The 27,205-nt window shown below is 31.0% G+C and overlaps 1 protein-coding gene across 1 annotated transcript; it reads right to left on the bottom strand.

Annotated features, from left to right (window-relative positions):
- Nucleotides 1-384: 384 nt before the first annotated feature.
- Nucleotides 385-15,750, bottom strand: LOC135954062 (prolyl 4-hydroxylase subunit alpha-2-like). The gene is made up of 9 exons (XM_065504151.1): nt 15,488-15,750; nt 5,286-5,440; nt 5,059-5,215; nt 4,747-4,928; nt 1,439-1,599; nt 918-1,373; nt 805-861; nt 581-746; nt 385-509 (listed from the first exon to the last, which is right to left on the bottom strand). The coding sequence occupies exons 1-9, from the start codon at nt 15,688-15,690 to the stop codon at nt 409-411; spliced, it is 1,638 nt and encodes a 545-aa protein (XP_065360223.1). The 5' UTR covers nt 15,691-15,750; the 3' UTR covers nt 385-408.
- Nucleotides 15,751-27,205: the final 11,455 nt, after the last annotated feature.

Genomic DNA, 27,205 nt, shown 5'->3' with positions numbered 1-27,205 from the left:
AAATCCAATGAGAAAATACGCTTTTAACATCTCACTTTTATATAAAAACTAAAAAAAATGTATTTTTAAGCGTTCATAACTTTTTTTATAATGATTCGATTTTTATATTCGAAAATACAATCCCATCTATTCAAGAGAGAATAAATATTACAGAAATACTCATCCATTCAAAAGTTACAGAGTTTTGATCCGAAAATGACCAAAATTTTCCATGGTGCAATGTATACGGTATACTTAAAGGAAATAAACCACCATTTTAAAAAGGTAAAAACGTGACAATATTTTAGAAATTTTAAAAGCACATTCTTCAGTTTTTATTGCATAGTTTATGCGCATATTTCCAGTTTTCTTGGTTATAAATAATAATCATAAACCATTCATGTGTTTTGAAATACTTGCTAGTCTTTATTAATTATAATCCTTATACATTAAAGATACTTCATGATTTGTTGTTAGATCACAGGGTCTAGTGTTGAACTGATCAGGTTCTCTTAACCACACATTGGCAACTATATATAAACACAAAATATTAAAATAAATTAATAAGAAATACTTGTCACTTTAACATCACAAAACTTACTCCATTTTGAGCCCTTCAGTACGGGACAAGCAGCATGTTTGGTGCGATAGTCACCATCACCTGAGGCATGTAGATTATACCAAAATAACATGGCACCTTTGCGGGGTTTCACCAAAATATTTAAAAAAGGAAAGGCAGTGCCACCACCTTCCTCCACGTCGGCGAGCTGGAGGGAAATTCAACCATATTTATATCAATTACAATCAAAATTAGATTATACTTACATAGAAAATAGCGGTAGAAATACGATTTCCCTCCTTTTCATAGGTAGTAAAATCATCCTGCAATGAAAATGTTAACATACTTATGTATGTAGTATAAGGAATATTTCTCATACCGTAAAGAAATCAAAATGTGGCTCATAATGTCCGCCCAAGCCATAATTAGCTATTTGCAAATCTTCTGCATTGTCTGTATTAAGCCCCGTCAAATGATTCACATGCCTTAACCACTGTGTGGTGTAATTGTGATAAGCATATTTGAACCAAGCGGTTTTACTAGTACGATAATAAGTGACTTCCGAATGACCGCCATCTTTTGAAAACACTGTTGATCTTTGCATATAAGGTTGAGCCATTTCTTTAATGACCTCCATTTGGTGATCACTTATAACATTGTGCACAAATACGATATAAGGATCTAACGATAACTCCTCGAGCTTAAAGGGCTGCAGCAAACGATAAGGATGATTGTTGGTGTGATGTCTACAGACCAAACGACTTTGCTGCTGTTTGGACAAGTGCTCAAATTCGCCACGGCACACTTTTTCATACAGTTTATATTCATTGGTGTTCTATTGGAGGGAATTGTAAATTAATGTTGGCTTGTTAAACGTTTTTGTTTTTTAAGAAAACTTACATGATAGTGATTTTGGTTGGAAATATTTTGATACATTAGCCCCTCCAGTTTGCCCTCACTTATGACTTGCTGCAAATACACTTTAGTTTCCAAAGCACTTTGTCGTGTCTCATCTTTGCTGAGTATGTAACTGATGAGTTCCATGGCTGATTTAAAGTCACCTAAAAGAAATCAACTTTAAATGGATGCAATAATTTAAGATAATAATTTCAATTTACTTAAATATATTTCGTAAATATATATATTTTAGTTTATTAACCGAACTGATTAAAAAAATACAGAAGAAATGTGTTCATAAAATCAATGAATAAAATACTATCAAATTGGGACTTTTGTTAACGCATTAGATTAAACTGGTCCATATCTTGCCTTTCTTTCAAGAAAGTTTCCAGGTTTGATTACGGAAAAGCTAAAATCTGATATTTTTAATGGTCCACAAATATGACTTTTAATAAAAGACAACGATTCATTCAATGAATGATTTAGAAGCAACGGCTTGGAAATATTTTGTTGCCGTTGTTCACAAAATCAAAAGGCTGAAAGGTACGAGGAATTAGTTATGTACCTTTTAATTAGCTTTATAAATCTTATATGTTGTACTTATGATCATCAAAGTACACTATCTGCATTAAGACAAGTTTCCTTAAAATCGTGGATGGAGAAAGTTTCCATCTGAATTTAAAAGCGATGGAAGATAGATACCAGAATACTGCTGGAGTATCGCTCGGAATTGTCCTAAGGACCTCAATCGAGGAAAATCTTAAAAAAATAATTTCTAACCTGTAAAATAATTTAATAAAATATAAAATGGTTTATTTTTTACACCTGCAATTTCTAGAAAATTGAATCATTTATTCAAAGTATTGGACATTGTTAGCTATGACCTTTTCCCATCTTTCTGGCAACATATGGATTCCAAGCAAAAAGAACTGCTCATCTTTTGAAGCCAATAACGAATCAAGCCAATATCGGATACTATGTTCCAAAGTGAAGTGTATCCAAGAGTGAGAGTTCTGTGTAGGTCGAAACAAGTAGTAGTTAGTCGGAAGGGACACGGTCTTGACTATAAATACTTTTTAAAAGGTATTGCAACATGTGATCGAGCGTTGTCATGATGGAATATTTCATGTCTGGTGGCATATGTATTTAAACGAATCAGTTGCATTCGGTACAGGTTTCTTTTATGGTGTGGTTAGATTTCAGCAGCTAATAATAGATAGGACCCTTTTGCCCCCACAAAATACAGAGCATTACCTAATCGCCGCAGATATTTTGCTTTGGTGTCGATTCGGCTGGATGGACGAGCTTCACGTACGTTCTATTATGCTTCGGGTTATCGTAATGGATACATTTTTCATAGCAAGTAATGAAGCGGGGAAAAAATTATTTTCTTTTATAGCGTTCGTACTCATTTCGGACATGCAATATCGTCTTTCAAGGTTTCTCGTCTCATCTTCAATTCGTATGTTAACCAATTCCCTTGTTTTTGGATGAATCCTCTTGCTCGCAAACGTTTTTAAATTGCTGATTGAGTAGCTAGTTGGCGGCACCAATATCATTTTAGACCTGCGTTATTATAGAATAGGCTTCGAAATATAATTTTAAGTAATAATTTTAACAAATTTGTGACCAAAAACAAAATTTCTTTGAAATCCGACAATTTCAAATCGGTCCCACTCTAATATATAGGTACAAAATTAGTTTTATAAATTTAAAATTTCATTATGAACAAGGGGTTATATATATGGGGTATTTCATGTCAAGTGAACCAACTTTTGAAATCGATGCCTTCCGATCGGGATGAAACTCTCGGTCGATAACTCTCTCAGTTAGAGGGTCAAAATTTTACATTTTGGCCAGGCAGGTGTTTTTTATCATCCATGTAACTTATTACCTTTAGTTCTTAGCAAAATGTGTCCCAAATAGTTTAGTTACATAGCTATTTCTTCAATATGTATTTCGAAAAAAAAATATTTAAAAAAAATAAAAAAATGTTTGACAATTATACAATTATACATCATAGAATAAACGCATAGAACGGAAGTAGAGAGTAAAATCACACATACGGGTGATACAAAATACATGCAATACATTCTCATGAATTAGGTTTCTGACAACAGACTTAGGTTTTTGGCTCTCAGTTACCTATCTAGTTGTTGTCTATGCCCTACACCACCATAATGGGGAAGGTATAATGCGTTTGTGCAGATGTTTGTAACGCCCAACCTTAAAGTATACCGATCGACTTAGAATCACTTTCTGAGCCGATTAAACGATGTCCGTCCGTCCGCCTAGCTGGCTGGTCGGCTGCCTGGCTGTCCATGTAAACCTTGTGCGCAGAGTACAGGTCGCAATTTTGAAGATATTTCAATCAAATTTGGTGCATATTATTTTTTCGGCCGAAGGACCAAGGCTATTGAAATTAGCTGAACTCGGTCCATTATTTCACCTAGCCCCCATACAAATGTACTTCCGAAATTATACTTTATCGGTCATAAATGTTTAATTCATTTATGTATCTCCACAAGTTCCGCTCCAATTAAGTTTTATATATACAAAATTCATGTCACCAAATTTTGCTACGATCGGTCCATAATTAGTCATAGCTCCCAAATAGACCCGCTTTCGAAAATCACTTTAATGTGCATAAATCGCTTAAAAATGTTGGTATACTCACAAAAATCAACATAGTTAACTTTCATATAGACATAAATCACACGACCCAATTTCATAGTGATCGGTCCATAATTGGTCACAGCTTCCGTATAAGGCCCACTTCCGAAAATCACTCAAAAATATATATTATTGAAATTTTAAAAGAAAAATTTTGTTGCTCTTTTACTTAGTGTAGGGTATTGTATGGTCGGGCTTGACCGACAATACTTTCTTACATGTTTATTATTAATTTGATAATCATTCTAATTCTATTGCAGATAGTTTAACCTTTCCTTGGTCTTTATGAGTTACACGGTTTCGTTTATAAGTTGGGTTTCATAATGTTCTAATATAGTTGTCGTAATGCAAAGTATATTAGAAAGTGATTGTAATAAAAAACAAGTAAGAAAGTATGACTGGTCAAGCCCGACAAAAATATTTTTCTTTTAAAATTTCAATAATTTATTTTCCTGAATGATTTTAGACAGTTTTACAAACATCAGCACAAATGGTGGTGTAGGGTATAAATACTATTAGTGATTTAACTTAAGAAAAATACTGTTTCCTACAAGTTTTAAATTATTTTTTCTCTATTTACCAAATTATCATGATTGCATTGACTTTACTAAGTACATACATAACTAACTACTTACCTATTGTTTTATGATATTCGGCAATTATTTCTATAAACTCCAAAGTCATCTCATCATCACTAAAATCACCAGCCATCAACATTTTTGTAGACTGTTTGAGCCAAGGTATAGTATGATTATAATCTTGCATGGCAAACAAATATTCACCAACTAAATAACAATCTTGCCATGACATAGAGGAACTAAAATTTTTTTGTTTTTTGTATTCAAGTAATTTAAACACACAATTAGCGGATTAACATCTACAAATCTTCATCTTCATCATCATCATCATCATCATCATCATGTTATCAAACACATCTCCACACTCACCCATATTTTACACCATTTAATATGCCACTAGCCACTTGTGAGACATCCAATTGATATGTTTCCTGTAAGCGCACCAAGGCCAATGTGGAACCAACCATATCATTTTGTGTGGGAAAACTTAGATTTTGTTTCATTTCAATCAAATTCTCTAAATAATCTAAAGGGAAATACAAAAAAATCATTTTTACGATTTCGCAAACAAAACAAAGTATGTGTCTCAAATTTACTTGTACGTGTGGCATCAACCGTAACAGACTCTTCAAATGTTGGCCAATCTCTGTAGAGACGTTTTATCAAACGATACGCATTTATGGGATTGTTAAGGTAGCCCTCAAGATCTTTTGAAGCATCATCGTGTTCTTGATGTACGAAATTGATTTCACTAAAAAGTTGAAAAAGAACCAGAATTGTTTATATGGAAGCAATTAAACGTTTTTTTGAACTAATGAATTCTTAATGAAAGTGTGTGGCATTTTGAAAAAAGTTTAAAATAAGTGATTACTGTTTAATACTGTTTATTTGAAAAGAAATCAATGTATCTCCAAAAACTACTTTATAACAAGCTATCACAATCATCATTTGATAGCTTTGTCTAGCGAATGTTCAATATATTACTTAATATCTCCACTGGTTCCATACAGGACTGTCACAGAATTCCATTCCGATCGAAAGTGGAATTAATTACGTATTTCGCTTCTTCAGAAAAAGTAAAACGAAAATTTCTTAAAGTTTTCAAAATTGAATAGATATTTTCTTGTAATTATTTGTTTTTCTAAAATCGTTTTAGTATTAAACACTCTGTCAAATTAAAATCAGAAATACAGAATTATGTATGAAATATTTTTGGAGTTAATAAATTACACGGAATCTGAAGAACCTAAAACGATATCGATCGAAATAAAAACAAGTAAGAAAGTATGGTCGGTCAAGCCCGACCATATAATACCCTACACTAAGTAAAAGAGCAAAAACATTTTTCTTTTAAAATTTCAATAATTTATATTTTTGAGTGATTTTCGGGGGGGCTATGACCAATTATGGACCGATCACCATGAAATTAGGTCGCGTGATTTATGTCTATACGAAAGTTATTTATGTTGAATTTTGAGTGATTGCCAACATTTTTAAGAGATTTATGCACGTTAAAGTGATTTTCGGAAGCGGGTCTATATGGGAGCTATGACTAATTATGGACCGATCATAACAAAATTTGGTGACATGAATTTTGTGTATATAAAACTTATTTGGAGTGGAATTATGACCGATAAAGTCCAATTTCGGGAGCACATTTGTATGGGTGCTAGGTGAAATAATGGACCGATTTCAGCCAGTTTCAATAAGCTTGGTCCTTGAGCCGAAAAAATAATATGTACCAAATTTCATCGAAATATCTTCAAAACTGCGACCTGTACTCTGCGCACAAGGTTTACATGGACAGCCAGCCAGCTGACCAGACGGACGGATATCGTTTAATCGACTCAGAAAGTGATTCTAAGTCGATCGGTATACTTGGTATACGGTATAAGGTGGGTGTTAGACTAATAATTTTGGGCGTTACAAACATCTGCACAAACGCATTATACCCTCCCCACTATGGTGGTGTAGGGTATAACTACGGAATTGAAATCATTCCGAACAAAATGTGTGACAGGTTTTATAGTTTTCAAAATGGATCGTGTGCAAATTTCTTTGGCTTTCATATAGAAAATAAGCTGTTATGCATTTAGTACCCATTTTCAACTTTACTCAATTTTATTACCATTACATTGCACTGTGGTTCTAAATCAAAATCTAGGTGGACAAAATTATAAAAATCAGTATCTTCAGAATTTGGAAAAACGATATTTTCTCGGAAGCTGACAATCTGCTCTCCTCCAATACAAATGGGTTTTTCAATTGGACATTTCGTTTTCTCGACAGATGCACCAGAAGTTCAAAAAATCTTGAATCATATTTTCGGTAATTTTTTTTAATATTTTACTCCTTTACTAAATTAATATATATCTAAATTTTTTACCATATAGAAATGCATACTTCAAAAAATGGATAAATATTGATATAAGCTTTTATTAAGTATATATCTTATATTTATGGGCCTCTCCATTTTCTCCTTTAAACTTGGGTCTCAAATATACTGATATTTTTGTTTTCTAAGAATATTATATAGCTTGCCAATAAAAAGACCGTCGAAGCCCGTCCAATGACTATATACATCATTTAAAGAAACTTCTGGGGAATGTCTGTATAAAAAAATACGAAATACTTTTTTTTAGTTTTTACGCAATGGAATTTTTAGAAATATTATTTTTTTTTTAATTTTGTCTTAAGGCAGGTATGAGTTTTAATTTCATGAACTATTTAAGTATAATAAACTCAACCTAATATATGCTGTATACTATTATTATCAATTACACTACTCAACGAAAATACTTTTTTGAAAGATGTAAAAACACTTAACAGTTGTATAATGTGCCAAAGTTTGTATGTGTCAAAATTAGTACCATTAGTATCATGACAAATTTGTATATACTGGTCAGAATTCTTTCTTAAATAATGGTCAGAAAAAAACATTTGAAAGTGAAGTGTAAAATGGGAAAACTGTTTCAAGCGTACTGTAATACTTTGAATAATGATACTGATAATTTGGACGAATAGTTATCAAAAAAATAATTATATTCTTAAAGTAGTTTACCATATTATTAAAATTAGTTTTTGTTAAAATATTTATGTAATTATTTTCTTAAAATTAATAAAATAATTCAGAGAAAAGAAATCCACATAAAAACATTGATTTTTCTATTATTGATTTTTATATATGTATCTAGTAGGGTGATCGGCCCGGTTTTTTGGTTAAGTCGGTTTCGGTTTTTTTTGAGAAGTTCACATTTCGATATCGAAGATTCCTGGTTTTTATCCTCGAATAGCCTGTTTTTTCTAAAAGTGTGTTTTTATGGATTTTAGTGTATTAAAAAATGTAACTTTAAAAAAAACCGATGTACTATAAATCGTTTTATTCTTAAGTGATTATTTTAGCCTTTATAATGTGTTAAAATTTGCTGAAGTTAACGATTTTCGGGTAAAATTTGATCCAAAAAGAAAATATATATTTTTTTTGCCAATTTTTTTTAAACCTAACGTAGTTTTTGACATTGGAAATTAATTAAAAGTAAAAAAATATGACAAATATCAACCACCCACCTTTTGAAAAAATTCAATTTTAATTTCAAAATCCGTCTAATTTGACCCAAAGACCTTATGAAGGATAAGAAAAACTAGATTTGGTATCTAACTGGGGAATTACAGTTTTCAAACAAATATAATGTTCAGAAGGTATTATGGTACCAAAGCTCTGAAAACATTTAACTTAATTGCGTATCTAAAATTCAAGATTAGTTCTCCAGGTCAAATATGACCCAAATGCCTTAGGTGACTTAGGTTATAGATATTTTTCCCAATTTGTTTTTCTAAAACCTTACGTAGTTGTTGACATTTGAAATTAAACAAAATTCATAAAATATCAACCAATTTTAGAAAAAAATTAATTTTAATTTCAAACAATTTTTTTTTTAAATTATTTTTTGAAATTATTTTATTTTTTGTTATTAGAATACCTGTTTATTCTTTATCATAATTATATGATATCATTTTTCTTTTGCTTTGTTTTTCAATGAACTGTTTTCATTTTAATAACTATTTTTTTAATAAATAAAACTTTTTTCTTCTTTTTTCCAAAAAAAAAACGGGTAAACGGTTGTTATTAAAAAACCGAAACGAAAACCGGTTTATATTAAATTGCATTTTTCGAAGAAACCAGAAACCGTTTTCTAAAAAATGTCGAAGAATCGTTAATAGTTAATGCAGATCTTTTTAATTTTTTTGGTTTTGATTCAGAAACACAAAATCCACATATAAACGTAAATTTTTTTATTACTGATTTTTATATGTCTAGACCCTACTGTAACTTGAAAAAAAGTTTATATTGATCTTTTAAACAATTTTTTTGGAATCGGAGACACAAATTCTATATAAAACAAGTAAGAAAGTATAATAACCTACACTAAGTAAAAGAGCAAAAACATTTTTCTTTTAAAATTTCAATAATTTATAGTTTTGAGTGATTTTCGGAAGTGGGCCTTATATGGGGGCTATGACCATTTATGGACCGATCACCATGAAATTAGGTCGTGTGATTTGTGTCTATATGAAAGTTTACTATGTTGAATTTTGTGAGTATACCAACATTTTTAAGCGATTTATGCACGTTAAAGTGATTTTCGGAAGCGTGTCTATATGGGAGCTATGACTAATTATGGACCGATCGTAACAAAATTTGGTGATATGAATTTTGTATATATAAAACTTATTTGGAGCGCAACTTGTGGAGATACATTTATAAATTAAACATTTATGACCGATAAAGTCAAATTTTGATTTGGAACCACAGTACATAGCATTAATAAGTTCATAGTAATCATCCATCAGTTTTTTTTTTTTAAATTCATTATGAAATTCCTAAGGAAAATGAAAAGAGAGATACATTTCCTCTACGATACATCTAGTATTTCTACCTTAAGTTCAGTTCCAGGAACAAACCAAATGCTGTATATTAAATGGATCACGGTAACAGATCAAATAACCCCATCAAAACAAACAACATTTCAAAAACTAGTCTAACCGCAACAGCCGAAAAATTTCGTTGAAATTTGATACTCTTACCATATGAACAACTTTTCAATATAAATAAAGAACTTTCATTTTAATGCATTCGTTTTGTTTCAATTGGAACATTGTTTTCTGTCAATTTTATTTATGATACATTTTTAATGTATTTACCCACTTTTAAATTACTGGTCTTATTTAATAGATGACAAATTAAATTTAAGTTTTAACATTTAAAATAAAATATATTGTTTACTTATATTTATTGAAAGAAAACAGAAGTTATTAGCACTTACTACCTTTTTGATACAGCCTTTTTGGTTTTAAACCAGTAAAAGTAAATAAAATAAAAATTCTATTCTATAGGATATATTAAAAAGATCACAGACTACTACTATTGAAGAGTATTTATAAAAGAAGAACTAAGTTATTTTTGTGGATATTTTTTTGTCAAGATCTTTATCTAGATATTTATATATTTTTGGTATGTTTTTCAAAAACTGGGGTTCAAAAATTGTTTTCCAGAAATTGGGCAATTGTCCAAATTTCTTGGTAAGTGCTCTGAAATATATATATTTTCAGTTATTGCATAATGTGATCGAGCATTGTCATATTGGAATATTACGGTTTCATGGCTTCCCGAATATTCTGGAGGTTTTTCGGCCAATACTCTCTTCAAACGAATCGGTTGCATTCGGTACAGGTTCCCTTTCATGGTCCGGCCAGATTTCAGCAGCTCGGAACCCCTTGGTCACATCATATACAGAGCATTACCTTTGCGTCATGGATATTTGGCGTTGGTGTTGATTCGGCTAGTTGGTCCGTCTTCACATACGATCTCTTACGCTTCGGGTTATCGTAATGGATACATTCATCGCAAGTAATGATTCGGAGAAAAAATGATTTTCTTTTATAGCGTTCAAAAATCATTTCGGAGATACAGAATCATCTTTCAAGATCTCTCTGCTTTAATTCGTATGATACCCAATTTCTCAGCTATTGGATGAATCCTGGTGCTTGCAAACGTTTTGAAATAGGTGATTGAGTAGCTTACAATGACTTTACTAACTCTTGTAGAGTTTGACAACAATTTTCATGGATTAATGCCTCCAATTCTTGGCGATATTTGTATTCCGTGTCGAAATCACCAATTCTGAACCGCACAAATTATCACTCTCACGTTGAAACCGATGAAACACATTCACCATAAGCGTCGTTGAGTAATCGCTGTGCTTCAGCGGCACTTTTTGTAAAATTGAAAAAGTAATGCAAAACTTCCCGCATATGACGCTCTGTTTGTACTCATTTGTCAAAGCGGTGTAGGGTATCACATAGTAGGGCTTGACTGACTACAATTTCTTATTCGTTTTATAATGAAATAAAAACAACAGAACTTATTGAAAATTATACGAGTTTAGAAAAATAAAAAATCTTTTTTCAAACATTTTCAAGAAAAAAGTTTGCTATTGTAGATATTCTTAAATTTGTAGAGTTTTTTCTATATTTACTGGGTCAAATGCCTCAACTGTTTTAAACAATATTTGGACAAGTGTAAAAAACTCAAATAAAGACAAAGATACCATTAAAGTAATTTTAATTAGAAAATTATATTATGAACAAAACTGTACAGATATTAAAGAATATTTAAAACAAAATAAAAACAAGCAAATTTATTCCTTTGAAAAATATTATAATTAGTTATTTTTCATGTTCATTTTGTAAAAGTAAAACTGAATTTTAAAACGTTTTTTATCTTTTTGAAGTTTTTGTTATTTTTCTGTTTTTTGTGACATTTTAAAGTACAAATTATATTTTTATACCCTACCACCATAGTAGGTATAATGCGTTTGTGCAGATGTTTGTAACGCCCAAAAATATTAGACTAACACCCACCTTAAAGTATACCGATCGACTTAGAATCACCGTCCGTCCGTCTGGCTGGTCGGCTGGCTGTCCATTTTGAAGATATTTCGATCAAATTTGGTACATATTATTTTTTCGGGACGAAAAGGACGAAGCCTATTGAAACTGGCTGAAATCGGTCCATTATTTCACCTAGACCCCATACAAATGTTCTTATTTGTAAAAATTTTTATTTTTACAATAATTCTACTATCTTATCGTGTATCTTAAAGCTATATTTTACCGGTAAAAGCAATTTTTATATGAAAACAACAGCTTGAGAAAAGATTTTTCTCCTTCTTAAAAAAAAATATGTTCATCGTAATCATAACTACCATATATATGGGCTCCTGTCAGACATTTTGTTCGGAATGGTTTCAATTCCATAATTTTTATTCCGATCGATTTCGTTTTAGGTTCTTCAGATTCCGTGTACTTTATTAATTCCAAAAATATTTCATAATTCTGTATTTCTGATTTTAATTTGACAGAGTTTATCATATTAAAACAAATGTGAAGGTTTGGTACAGAAACTGATTAAAATTTTTAGAAAACCAAATAATTACAATCAGATATCTATTCCTCTTAAAAAACTGAAAGTGGTTTCATTCCGAAAGTAATTTTCATTTTAATTTTTCTGAAGAAGCAAAATACGGAATTCAGGGGCTGATCCAGAGTGGCTGAAATAGGAATTCTCCCCCAACCCCCAAAACCGAAAAGTTTTCATATAAAAAAGAAGAAAAAATTAAACAGACGGACGGACATCGCTTAATAGACTCAGAAGGTGATCCTGTGCAGATTGGTAAACTTTAAGGTGGGTGTTAAGACAATATCTTTGCACGATACAAACATCAGCACGTTAAAAATATACCCTACCCACTATGCACAGTGGTTTAGAAACGTTTTTTTTATTGGAAATAATTCGATATATCGGGAACTATTGCAGATATTATTACGAAATTTCTCATGGTTGGAGCTGAGGCATTTTCGAATTGATTTGCATTTATTCAGCTTCCTAGCGGTAATGGAGCCCAGTGCGTAGCCCCTCAAATTTATTCACTCAAATTTTTTAAACAAATCTATATATATAAAAATGAAATGGTCCTTGTATGTAATGGCATCACGTGAGAACTGGAGCGATTTGTCTGATTTTTTTTTATTCGATTCGAAATTTTCAAAAGATGGTTTGTAAAAAAAAATAAAAAATTCGGAAATTGTAATTTTTAATATACATATTGCCTTTGTTTCACTTCTCACTTTTCTTAATAAGAGATATTTTTTGGAGAAACTTGCAGAACTAACATTAGTACCGGGCAAAGCCGGGGCGGTCATCCTGTTTTAAATATAAATAGTCCTTTAGGTGATCTTCAAAAAATGCGCTAACATGTGTAGTTGAAATTTAGCTCGATCTTTTTATGATTTTTTAGATACGACGGGCGTACGGAAGGTCGAAATATATTTTTAAAATATCAGCGATATTGGTGATAAGATTCTAAATAAAACAAACTTGCTAACAGTTATCTCGTTCCTATAAAAAGTTACTCGCATCCAAAGTTGGAAAATGTAAAATGGGCCGTATTTTTTACGTTTCTTCCCAAAAACCATAATTTATTTTTTCGTTTGTAGAAAAAAAATTCTTCTTTAGAGAACTTAATGCAAAAGCATATAAAGTAAATTTGTCTCACTTAAGCGGACATAACACCGCCAGACATAACCAAACTTGGCCACTTTAAAAAAAAAAATGTTAGGTTTGAGTAAAAAATTCTAAAAAGGCAAATCACCGATCCTCGAAAAGCTCCATATTTCTATAACCCTATATGTTCCTGAAAGATTTACAAAGTTTTTTTTTATTATCACATGGTAAAAAACGTCAACAATTATAATGCAATTGATTTAAGGACATTTAAATCTATAGAAGTACCAAATTTTAACCATTTAAATTTTACATTAAGTCAAATTTTATATTTTTCTTTATGGAAAATCATATCATAATTTTTTTAGTTTTTAAGGTAAATAACGTTCGAAGAATCTAAAGAATTATTCAGTTTTTCTAAAATAGCAATCTTCAAGTCCTAAGGTCTTCACTAATATAAATACTTATTTAATAAGCCTGCATTTACTTCTCAGAAGTTCCACAAACCTTATATACCCATTTTGCATGTAATGTATGAAAAAACGTAAACATTTTTTAAAGGGGGCAAGGTTTGAGGAGCCTCTGAGGAGTAAAAAAAGGTATTTTATATAATTATTTGATAATGGTGAAAACCTTAGGACAATATCTCCAATAGTTCATGAGATACCGACCATATGATACCTTACACCAATTCAATTATGGACCACTATTTTTAAAAAATGTTTGCTAGATAAAGTGATTTTCGGAAGTGGACCTATATGGTAGCTATGACTAATTGTGGACCGATCATCAGAAAATTTAGTGAGTCTAGTTCGGCTTATATAAAACTTATTTTTGCTGAATTTGGTTTGGATATCTATATAACTAAGATATTTATGAGAGCTTAACTATTTTCAGATAGGGCAATCGTATGGGGGCTAGGAGAAAGAATGGACCGATTCTAGCCAAATTCAATAGGGCAATATAAGCGCCTGTACCAAATTTAGTGGAATTATCTTTGAAATTGCGACCTGTAGTTTGATTACAAGGTTTGGACGGACGGATGGACATCGCTAAATCGACTCAGAAAGTGATCCTGAGTAGATTGGTGGGTGTTGGGACAATATTTTTGCACGTTAAAAAACAGCAGCACTAACCCAATATACTCTCCCCACTATGGTGGTGTAGGGTATAAAAAACATTTCTTCACCACTGTGATATGACGGTGTAGGGTATAAAAACCATATAAATATATTAAAATTTGTATTAATGAAACAATATTTTATATAGATAAGATTTCTACGATCTTTTTTCTTGCTAAATCTCAAATGTACATAAATCCTTCAAATTTGCTTAATAATTTCTCCAAGTGCATCATTATATTGTTATGGTCCAAAGTATATGGCCATAAATAATTTCACACGTACTATGCACAAACCGTTAGATTGTTTTAATCTAAGCCATTTTTATTATAACACAAATTTTGACCGCTACAAATGCAACGCAAATAAACTCAAAACAAGAATAATAAAAATTCACATTCAATAATTTTTATTTTATTAATTTTTAATATATTTTAGTGAAATTTAGAAATAAAATAACAAGTTTTAATTGGAATTTTTATTTTGGAAAAAAGTAAATAATAATTTAAATTGTTTTTAATTAAGATCAAATGTAATTTAGTCGTCTGTTAAGCCAGTATATACAAAACGAACATCAACAAAATATAAGCTCATAGTGGGTACTTATGTCTTAACAATTTTGTTATTTTCCTTTCAGAAATATCTGCTCATTTGAATAGGTGCTAATTAGTTTGATTGTTGCACATTTGACTTGAGAGTACTTGGGCTTAATGTTCATAAGCAGTAATTGCTGCAATAGTTGGACATGGTAGTTTGCCTTATAAATTAAAGTCCTTTGTTTGTTTAAAATTGAATAATCTTGTTAAACACACTTGAATGATTGAAATGTCTACAAATTAACAAACTCTCAACACATTCACACACTCACACATTGATCACATACTTAGGTTGCAAATACATTGCATGTTGCAGGCAAACATGTTACAGCCAGCCATAGCAACAACACAATACCTATATTTCAGTGCACTCAACTCTACGAATTTCCGTGAGCATGCATTACCGCATAAATTAATTATCGAAATTTGGGGGAAATCAATTAATTGATAAATTGTTTTGTACATAATTTTTAACAATGTAATTTTTGTTTTTTTGGTTTTACCACAATTGTTTTTACCTTTGCAACACATCAATATGTTGTTGCAAATTATAAATATAATTTTGCATTTCCGCTAACAGTTGCACTTCCGTTTTGAATAAATTTTCCAAACCCGCCACCGATGAAAAATATTCATTTTCCACTGTTATCGCCCACGCTTTAGTGGCCAGCACTAAGCTGTACACGTAAAATATTATAAATTTATTTAAATTCTCAAACATATCCTTTGGAATAATGTGCCGCGCTTTGCCTACTTTGGCTTAAACGTCTTAACGTTTCAGTGTTTCTATGTAAACTGAGTTTCTTCTTTAATGAAATGCTTTACGGTTTGCAATTGTTTTCATCTTTTTTTTGCACAAGTATACCGGCTTAAAGAAATAAAGTTTATTATTTAATACTTTTGTATAATGCCACAAAATAATACGTATTTGTTGGTGTGGAAGTTTGAAACAGTAAACCCACACATGAGTGAAGTTGGCGCTACATACACACTGGCATATATACTTATATACTTACTAAGAAATGTTTAAATTTTTAAGACATGGTCTTTAGCTTCCCTTCCCCACTTTTCATTCGTTACGCTACAAGTACGCCAACTTTTGTTTTTCAAGTCAAATAATTTTTACTTGTTTCGATTTTAATTGTATTTTTGTGTGTTCGTTTACCCTACATAACTATTGTCTATGTTTGAGCTTATGTTGAAAAGGCAAAACACAATTCATGCGACATGCGATGATAAGAATTTTCAAAATTAATGGACCGGATTTCAAGTATAACAATCAAATCAGAATAACTTCTAGTCTCGTTTAGCCACACAGTGGGGGAACTGAAAAAAAGTGGAAATAAATTTGTAACTTCTAAACGAATAACACGAATTGAATAAAATTTTGTTGAGTTTATGTTTTGAATTTGGGCTTAAAACAACAAAGGGGCCAATCCCATCAAAAATTAAAAATTATGCAAAATTTTTGTTCGCCATTCGATTTGAAAGGTTTTTACATTATAAGGATTCTACTAGACGAGATCTACAATCTCTATTATCTCTTATAGTTTACGAGTTATTCGCATTTTAAAAAATATTAGTCTACTTAGAATCACTTTCTGAGTCGATTAAACGAGGTCCGTCCTTGGTAAACCTTGTGCGCAGAGTATGGGTCGCAATTTTAAAGATATTTCGATGAAATTTGGTAGATACTTCTATTTCGTCCCAAGGACGAAGCCTATTGAAATTGGCTGAAATCGGACCATTATTCCACCTAGCACCCATACAAATGTTGCCCCGAAATTGGACTTTATCCGTGATAAATGTTTAATTCATATAGGTATATACACAAATTACGCTCCAAATAAGTTTTATGTATACGGAAATAATGTCACCTAATTTTATGAGGATCGGTCCATAATTAGTCATAGCCCCATATAAGGCCCGCTTCCAAAAATCCCTTAACGAGCAAAAATATCTTAAAAATGTTGGTATACACATAAAATTCAACACAAATAACTTTTATATAAATACTAGTTAACCACCCCGGCTTTGCCCGGAAACATTTACTAATGTTAGTTCTTCAAGTTTCTAAAACCCGCATACACCTGCCTGTTCTTATTTATTTGCAAATAAAATATCTAAATTTGTACTGCATTCTTTAGGGAGCTTTTTTATTACAGTTGACTGGACTAAAAAAAAATCCGAGTTTTACACGGAATTTTTGAATTTTTTTGTTTACAAACCATTTTCTGAAAATTTCGAATCGAATAAAAAAAAATCAGCCAAATCGCTTCAGCCGTTCTCACGTGATGCCATTACATACATGGACCATTTCATTTTTATATATATAGAAGATAAATAACATAAAGTTTAATTCGAATATCTTTCATATATACCCAGTAAAAACTTCACTTACCTAGTAAGCCAGCAAGTAATATTGGAGCAACGCGATAACTACATATTATTTGACTGAAGCACTACTTACCCTTGTTCGAGATTTTTAAAAAATTCATGGGTCAAGCTTACAAAAACAAACACAACAAATATTGCCTTGTATGGGAATCGAACCAACACATTATTTGCATGTGTTTGACAGTCCAGCTGCTAACTCACTGCTCCATGTACGAGTTCTTTTATTGTAAGTTAACGATGGTTTTAACATAAACATATAAATTAGTATAATATGAACAAAAAAATGAATGGCTTCGACAGGTGGCGAACCACGAACGTCCCGTTTTCCAGTCAAACACACTGGATAGCTGTGCTAAATGCAAAAGTTCATTACCAACCAGTATAAAGATAAGTACCTATTCAACTAAATAAAATAAGGTGCTGGGTAACCACCACTCATTACAAAATAATGCAGTTGCCATTACCAAAATTCACAAAATTTGTGCTGGGTACATAAATAACATGACGATCGGTCCATAATTAGTCATAGCTCCCGTATGGGACCGCTTACGAAAATCACTTTAACGAGCAAAAATCTCTTAAAAATGTTGGTATACACATAAAATTCAACACAAATAACTTTTACATAAATAACACGACCTATTTTCATGGCGATCGGACCATAATTAGTCATAGTATATAATGCTCTCTTCCGAAAATCATTCACGAAAATAAATTTTTTAAATTTTAAAAGAAAAATCATGTTGCTCATTTACTTAGTGTAGGGTATTATATGGTAGGGCTTGACCAACCATACTTTCTTACTTGTTTTAAATTAGCAACCATTTATTAATAATCAAATGTTATTTGCATTCAAATTAAAAAAAAAATAATTATGTCCTCTTTAAAAAATTTACAGAATTTTTAAGAATTGAAAAAATTATAAAAGAGTTTTTTTAAAAATATGATAAAAAAAATGGTAATTGATTTTTTGGAAATTTTTAATTTTTAAAATTCAATAAGTTTATAAATCGTTTTTAATGATTTTAATTTACACTTATACAGAAACTTTCGAACCAAATCCAAAATTGAAAAAGATATTTGTGAATTGTTAATGATCATCCCACAATTCCAAAAAAAAACTTTTCAAAAATCCCAAAATTGGGATTTTTTTAGACTTTTGGATCTATTGAAGGCATCAAGCTCGGGGCTATGAAATCCCTTTGTACAATATTGGGACTCACAAAACAGGTCTTAATTTTTTAAAAGCAGTTATGCAATTAGAGAAAATGTTGTCTAAAATTGAAATTTACATGAAAAATAAGGTCTACTTCGGAAGGCTCTGGACCACTCAATAATACGAATTATAATTTAATTTGTTATCTTTCAGAAAAATGAAAACGTATTATTTAACCTTTTCTTATTTTCTGTATAAAATTTGGAGAATCCAAAAACTCAACAAATAATTTAGGAAAAGAATGGAAATCTAGACAAATTTCTTGGGCTCTTATTGCTTTAAATATCCTCTATTTTAAAAAATTATATTCAGCTGGGTAGGTCTATCTCTCTGTCTTACTGGAATAATTTCTTGGCGTTGGTATTTAAACACCCACTTCAGCATTAATTCTAAAATATGAATATGAAATTAATTTTTCGAGTAAAAATTATAGATTTTTTGTAAAAAATCATGGCAATGATCTTATGGCAATTTTACCATTGCTTCATTCACACACACACGAAAATTCAGCTATACATTCTTTTAAGTATATTTGCTTTATTCCAAAATTCCCTGATACTCACCGAAGATTTTGGAAGTTAAAATTCTGCATACTGTGAAATCATTTCCTCTTCAGGACCAAATGAAAGTCAGATTTTTCTATTTGGTGAGGTAGCGGAGATACCCTTAGAAATTATACATGATAAAGAGTAATCGTTCTCCCTAATCCGGAAGACTTTGTGACTCATGTGGTCCCTGTGAGAACCAATCGGTTCTTCAGACCAATTTCATTGGTTTCGCCTATGATATTCTTGATCATGAAAGAGACCTGTAACAATTGTCATAGTCTACGATCTTGTTGAGCGGGGTAGTTACATAGAAGGTTGAGCAGAGAGTTGTAAGTATTTACAGCTAAAGCAAAATACATTAAATATGTAATCGAAAGTGAACATTTAGTTTGAAAATAAAATTAACGCGAAATGAAATCTGGAATTTTAAACGGCTTTTCCGATCTTGGGCGTAGACCAGGAGTATTCGACTTTAATTTAATACAACGGACCCTACAAACGCTCCAGGAGCGGCGCTATGGCGTCTCAAAATAGGGTACCTTCGATGCCATTTTTTTATTCCCATTCCGCTTTTTTTAAAAAATAAAGAACGTACTTAAATTGTTTTTGTTAGTTAGACAACTAAATTACGAATAACATACAAAAGATTTCGGAGCAATATCAATTATGGATAAAAAAAAACGATTTTAAATTTAAATATCCAAATAGTAGATTTTTGCTGTTTTTTGGTCGAAAAGGTTACTAACTCTTTTTTTATTAAAATAAAACTTTCTTTAAGAATATATAACAATTTTTGTCGTAAAGGTGACTTAGCTTTTTTTTTATTAAAAAAACTTTCTGTAAGAACATATAACAATTTTATGTTTTTCTGTAAGATATCTTTACGAAGAACATTTAGGTATATTTTTATGATATGTATATGTCGTCCCTACGACCTATCAATTTTGGGCCACATGTTCCAAAATTCCTAAGCTGGAAATGCCCTCGGAAGAGGGCATTATAGGGAGCTATGACTAATTATGGACCTATCGACATGAAATTAGGTCGTGTAAATTATGTCTATATGGAGTTATTTGTGTTGAATTTTGAAATTATACCAACCTTTTTAAGAGAGTTATGCTCGTTAAAGTGATTTTCGGATGCGGGTCTTATATGGGAGCTATGACTAATTATGAACCGATCGCCATGAAATTAGGTCTTGTCATTTATGTATATATGAAAGTTATTTCTGTTGAATTTTGTGTTTATACCAACATTTTTAACATTTAAGATTTATACTCGTTAAAGTGATTTTTGGAAGCGGGCATTATATGGGAGCTATGACTAATTATGGACCGATCATCATAAAATTAGATGAAATTAATACAGTTTATATAAAACTTATTTAGAGCAAAATTTGTGTAGATACCTATATAAATTAACCATTTACAATCGATAAAGTTAATTTCGGGAAAAAATTTGTATGGGTGCTGGGAAAAATAATGGACCGATTTCAGTCACTTTCAATAGGCTTCGTCCTCGGGCCGAAAAAATGTACGTACCAAATTTTATAGCGATACCTTCAAAATTGCCAGTATGAACAGGTAAAATAAAAATAGAAAAAAAGTTGGGAGTAATTTCATTTAAATGAGAAAAGTGTTCAACAAACAGGTCAAAATAGGTCAACAAGTATATATGGGCTTAAAGAGGACACTTTGGCCTTTCTCCTGGTGGTAAAATTTGTTTAACCCATTTTGACCCTAAGCCCTTTTATTCCACTGAAATTCAAATTTGACTAAATTATAGTACCTGTGAAAATATTTAATAACACAGCAGCTGTAAATGGTACAGTGACATATTATACCAGTTCTTAAAGACTATTATTCTACCAATATAACAAAAAAAAAATCATCCAATTATCGATAATAGTTTGCGAGTAATGATAATTTTCTTCTGGTTAAATTTACAAAAATCACATTTTTTATAAAATGACATAAAATATTTGACTTTAACAGCATGCCACGCACACAAGTGACAATATTTTTATCTAATTTTTTGGCTACCTTAGTTTCAATGTGTTTGCTATTGAATGGCATTAAAATTTTTGAAATCGGAGTTAACAAAATGTTGGACTTTTTGCCGATGAAATTGAGATATGAGCCACCGTGCGCCGCCCCAGGAGCATTTAAACTGGAATACTCCTTTTCTACTCCCAAACCAAATTTTATCCCGATCGGACCAGCTAACAAACAAACATTTTCGTTCATCACTTTAGTACAAAAACTTCCCATGCGCTTCGGTTTAAAGTTTTAGTATAAATAGCCGATGCACATATATATTTTCAATATGTAATAGAATTTTAGTCATTACTGCGCATGTCTGCGCAAAAAAGAATTTAAATCAACATTAACTATTTTGTATTTGCTTAAGTACTGCTTTATCAACGTAAGGTTTATTGAAAATGAAATTTTGTTTAGTACAAAAATTCCCATACGCTTCGGTTTAAAGTTTTAGTATAAATAGCTGATGCACAAGCTTAAAATTTCTGCAAACAGATACACAAACTTGCGTTTCTTTTACATAATCGAATTTTAGTCATTTCTGCGCATGCCTGAGCAAAAAAGAATTTTTATTTCAACATTAACTACAATTTTTTGTTTTCTACAAAAATTCCCATACGCTTCGGTTTAAAGTTTTAGTATAAATAGCTGATGCACAAGCGTAGAATTTCTGATAGTCATACAAACATGCGTTTCTTTTACATAATCGAATTTTAGTCATTGCTGCGCATGCTTGAGCAAAAAAGAATTTAAATCAACATCAACTGTTTTGTGCGTGATTAACCCAGATATGTCGACTGTACTACATGTACGTTTATCAAAGTACCATTATTTTTTGTTCACATACTTAGTACTCACCAATACCTCATGGGAGATTGTGTGATCGCATTATTTTTTGCTACTATTTTTGAGTTATAGAATTTTTAATTTGTGATATTTTCATAATTCAGTCATTATGGACAGTCATTACATACAAGAAAGATCTTTCCAAATCAGATCAAAGGATGTGATCTCAACACGTCGAAAAATATCCGCTGGTGTACCACAGGGAAGTATTCTAGGGCCGTTCCTATATATTTTATATACTGCAGATATGCCTACGAGCGCACTGACTCACACATCTACATTTGCGGATGATACCGCTTTTTTAAGTACACATGAAAACCCCGTAATAGCTTCTGAACAACTCCAGTTTCGCATCGGCGATTTGGAAAAATGGCTGGACAAATGGAAAATTAAGGTCAATGCAACAAAATGTATTCACGTTACATTTACTTTAAGACGAGAAAGTTGCCCTTCCATACATATAAAAAATATCAAAATCCCAGAACAGAGCCATGTGAGATATCTCGGTATACATCTTGATCGCAGTCTAACATGGTCCCACCATATTGAAGCCAAGGTTACGCAAATAAAATTAAAGTCAGTCCAACTGTACTGGTTAATTGGCCCACGGTCTGCTCTAGACTTGGAATACAAAGTGCTTTTGTACAAAACAATTATAAAACCGATATGGCTATACGGCATTCAGCTATGGCAACAACCTCCTCATCTAACGTTGAAAAATTGCAAAGAAAGCAGTCAGCACTCTTAAGGACAATAACATGTGCCCCATGGTACATTCGCAATAGTAATATCCATAGGGATCTCAATGTCCCAATAATACGCGAGGAGATCAAACTCTCCAGTCTAAAATACATTTCAAAACTAATGGATCATCCAAACCCCTTTGCCAGGGAGTTGCTGTCATTTGAGGGTCATAGACGACTCAGGCGATTGGAAACACTGGATCTGGCCAGATAATCATTTAACGAGCACTCATGTTGGACATTGCAGCGGCAATAACAACTTTACTTTTAGTTTAGGTTAAGATTTGAATACTTATTTGTAAATTTCTAAAAAGAAAGATTCAATAAAGAAAAAAGATACTGAAAAAAAAGAAAAATTATGAACATATCTCGTTTGTACGGAAAGTAAAATTTTGTACATTTACAAGTGAATAAATACTATATTTTTTTGGAATTTATATTTATGAAGAGTAGCTCGATTGTTATATGCATGAATGTTTCATTATTGCGTTTTAGTTTTGTTGTTGTGACCCCAATGTCCTATATATAGAAGGACTTAAAAAAAACACTTTCTTCATCGCAGTCACCTTTCTAAGTGTGCCCTGGGTTTGGTGCACCAAACTGTCAACAGTACAAATGGAATTTGCTATTTAAAAAAATAGTCCTTAGTTATATCTGTCAAACGTAATAGTGTTTTTTACTGAAGGAAAGGCATTTTTAAATTCAAATTATGAACGTAATGTAGCTATGTCGATGAAATTGTGTTTTTTATATTTTTTTTCTCAGCATTTAAGAAGAATTTCTCGTTTTATATTTCAAATATTATTTAAGCTCATATTGTTTTTTAAACAAAACAATGTAATTTAGAATTCATTAATGCCTAATTAAAATTCATATTTGTTTTTGTCGCAAAAATCCAAATTCTAATACTAAACAATATTTAAATATTTATTTTGTCATATGCAAACAATTTTATAACAATTCATTAAAATTTTTTTTTTAAAACAAAGCAATAAAAAAATTGCAAAATCTTTAAGGCTGGATTCTCTTAAAGCTCAACTGTCATAAAGTAAAATTAAAAGCACTGCCATGGATAGGAGCCAAATGTAATGTGAATTTACGTAATTTTACTGCTACATCTTTCAAATGTATCTAAAAGCATCTTTAAAAAAGTAATTGGTTTTTTTTTAAGAAGTACCAGTCATTTCGCTTTCCAATCGTTTTAGCAAAACACTCTTTAAAATTGATGATGCTGTGTGTATTTCATAAGTATTTTGGTATTTTATTTTATGATATTTTGATGACCATAACTTTTTCTTTAAATCTTTTGTTATTGACGGCATTTTGTTTAAGAGTTTTTGCTGTCTTATTGTTTTATTAACTCATATACATACATATGTATATTGTTTTGCAATTGATGCTTTTTTATATTTAATTTTTTTCATCTTAGATTTTTGCTATGCTATAATGCAACAGCAACAGGTTTAATATATAATTAGCAAATGAAATATGTGTCACATAGTAAATATGTATTGCACAAGTTTATTTCAAATAAACAAAGATTAATTAGCTTATTTGCTATTAGGAATATCAAATGTCTTATAAGATCTAATTGCTGAACTACTTGATATCAAGGTGTTATATATCAAATTATTTTTTATATTACTGATGAATTTGTATTAATTATTTCAAGATTAAGTGTTGACCATTTAGATAAATTAAAAATTAATCAACTAATGAGTTATGTTTATAAAAAACAATTTGAAATAAACTTGCTAAATTTCTTACAAATAATAACTGAAGACACCTTCAGACTTTGTAATAGCATACATTTCCGACCAACAAACTTAGACAAACTATAATCAGTATCAGGTCCATTTTGAACCTGCTGATATAGGGATCGATATTTATTGTGGCCTCAATACAGTGATGTAGTTTAAGCTATAAGAATAACTTACCCGAGGAGTATTTTAAATTTCCTTAGCCGACGTTTATTTTAAGAGACGTGGTTTTCTATAATTTCATCACTGACACTTAATATGATGGCTTGACCGAATTGTGTTACGGTTTTCTATATAAGCTAGTTAGTTACCTACTCTTGGGATCTGGTCCTATCTTTTATATCAGATTTGTGAGCGTGTTCTGATTTTGTGTTATTCCAATATACTCATCATTTACACTTAATATGATGGTTTGACTAAATTGTACTGAGGTTTCTAGATAACCCATTTCCCAGGTCCGAATGTTTAGCATGGATTGCTGAGTTTGGCCTCAGTTCAAGTAATACTTAGTCATCCCTTATATGAGAGATATAAAAGCATTGGTTCCAATCTCCTTTTGTTTAATTTCTGTAATAAATAGTATAAAAATGTATCTAAAGATTCTGATATTTAATATAATATTGGTTCATTCGTTTGCTTGGTAGTTTTTACTAGCTTCTAAAATTTTGACTACAAAAACTAAACAAAATATTGGAAAATAGTAAAATTAGCAAGTAAAAGAATGTTCTGCTACTTTTCAAACATTGATTAATATTGATTAAAAGCGTATTTGGTAGTATCGTAATGACTGATCACAAGCATTCATCAAATGCAACTAGATAACGGATTTTTACCATCGATGGGCCTAAAATTGGCAAGAAGTACCTCTAACTGCACTTATGTGTCTTCGTTCAAATATCAAAGAAAATGTGAATGCAACACTCACTGACACAAGCAGTGGCAAGAACTATTTCATGACAAACTAGCCTCACCAAATTTGGTATGCAGTCATCTACTGCCAAAATATTCGATTTGTATAAAAATGGGCGGTCCACGCCCTCATGGCAGTTCTACTCCATAAAAGCCGAAATAAGTGCTAAATACAAAGATTTACAAAATATCTTTACAACAGTTTACGAATAATAGAATCCATATTCAAAGATTTATTTTATTGAATGTATGTTTTGGAAAACAAGATTTTATTTAATAAAAGTCATATTGCTTTACAATTGATAACACGAATTAAAATAAATTTAAATATTATCAGCATTTTATGTCTAATTATGGGTTGTCAATTTTTATTACTTGTATATATTTTTTCCTTCCAATATTTTGGCAATGTTGAAAAATCTTTTTGCCGTAAAATTTGGAAATTCGGCTATAGTGCGATGTAGTTAAAAAACCTTTTCAACAGCCCTTTTGAAATGGTCAGATTTTTAAAAATATTGGGCGTAATTTTGTTATTTAGACAATTAAATTACCAATAAATAATATACAAAAGATTTCAGAGCAATACCAATTATGGATCCAAAATTAAACCATTTTCATGTTAAGAATTAGTGTGCTGAATTCCCAATAATTGATAAATTCACTGAAATTTATTGTTGGGGGATAAGCTAGTTCCTATGCGCATTTCACTGGTTGCTTAGGCCAGATTATACAAATAAAACACTAGAGTCTAGTGACTAGAGTGAATGAATTTTCAATTTAAAAATTCAAAAAATAGTAGATTTTTGCTGTTTTTTGGGCGAATTTAAAAAAAAAAAAAACTTTCTTTAAAAACATATAACCATTTTATGTTTTTCGTAAGGTATTTTTACGGAAAACTTTTTGGAATAAAAAACATGTCCTATTTTTTGATTATGTTGCCCCTACGTCCTTCGGAAATTGACCTATTTTTTTGTCAAAATTTCAGTCACATGTTCTAGAATCCCAAAACTGGGATTAGAAAACGGAAAGCAGCGTTGGAAATCTTCATGTGTTCTCTATTTACTCCCAAAGTATTTTCCCAGCCCCGAAGGAAATGTGGACCCTATGGGCAAAATTGTAAAAATACCATTTTTGGGATTTTCGCTCCAATTTTTAGGAATTTGACCCTTTGACTTTGTGGTCCAAATTTGAAATTTTGATAAAAAAATATTTAAATTTTCGTAGGGCGTAGGGGCGACATAATCGAAAAATTAGACATGTTTTTATACCAAAATGTTTTCCGTCAAAATACCTTACAGAGAAACATAAAATTGTTATATGTTTTTAAAGAAAGAGTTTTTAAAATAGAAAAAGAGTTAAGGCACCTTTTCGCCCAAAAAAACTACAAAAATCTACTATTTTTGAATTTTTAAATTGAAAATGGTTTATTTTTGGATCCGTAATTGATATTGCTCTGAAATCTTTTGTATATTATTAGTAATTTGGTTGTCTAACTAACAAAAAAAATCGTCCATTCGGTCCAAAAGTATGCCCTATATTTTTAAAAAAGTTGACCAAGGTATGGCCAAATTTTAATATTTCATTCTAAATAACAAGGTGTAAAAAACTTGTAAAAAGGTCAAAGGGAATCCCGCAATTCCAAAAATGGTATTTTTTACAATTTTGTCTATAAGGTCCACATTTCCTTCGGGGCTGGGAAAATACTTTAGGGATAAATAGGGAACACATCATGGTTTCCAAAACTGCTTTCCGTTTTCTGATCCCAGCTTTGGGATTTT

Source organism: Calliphora vicina, chromosome 1 (assembly GCF_958450345.1).
Source record: "Calliphora vicina chromosome 1, idCalVici1.1, whole genome shotgun sequence".
In the NCBI taxonomy this organism is placed as follows: domain Eukaryota; kingdom Metazoa; phylum Arthropoda; class Insecta; order Diptera; family Calliphoridae; genus Calliphora; species Calliphora vicina.
This window is presented reverse-complemented; position numbering and strand designations above follow the sequence as displayed.

Coding starts and splice junctions, on each gene's coding strand:
- LOC135954062 (XM_065504151.1), bottom strand. CDS start 15,690: ATGTTTGAGAATTTAAATAAATTTATAATATTTTACGTGTACAGCTTA. Junction 1,600..4,746: donor CGAATATCATAAAACAATAG/GTAAGTAGTTAG, acceptor GATTTCTTTTAG/GTGACTTTAAATCAGCCATG. Junction 1,374..1,438: donor CCAACCAAAATCACTATCAT/GTAAGTTTTCTT, acceptor TCCCTCCAATAG/AACACCAATGAATATAAACT.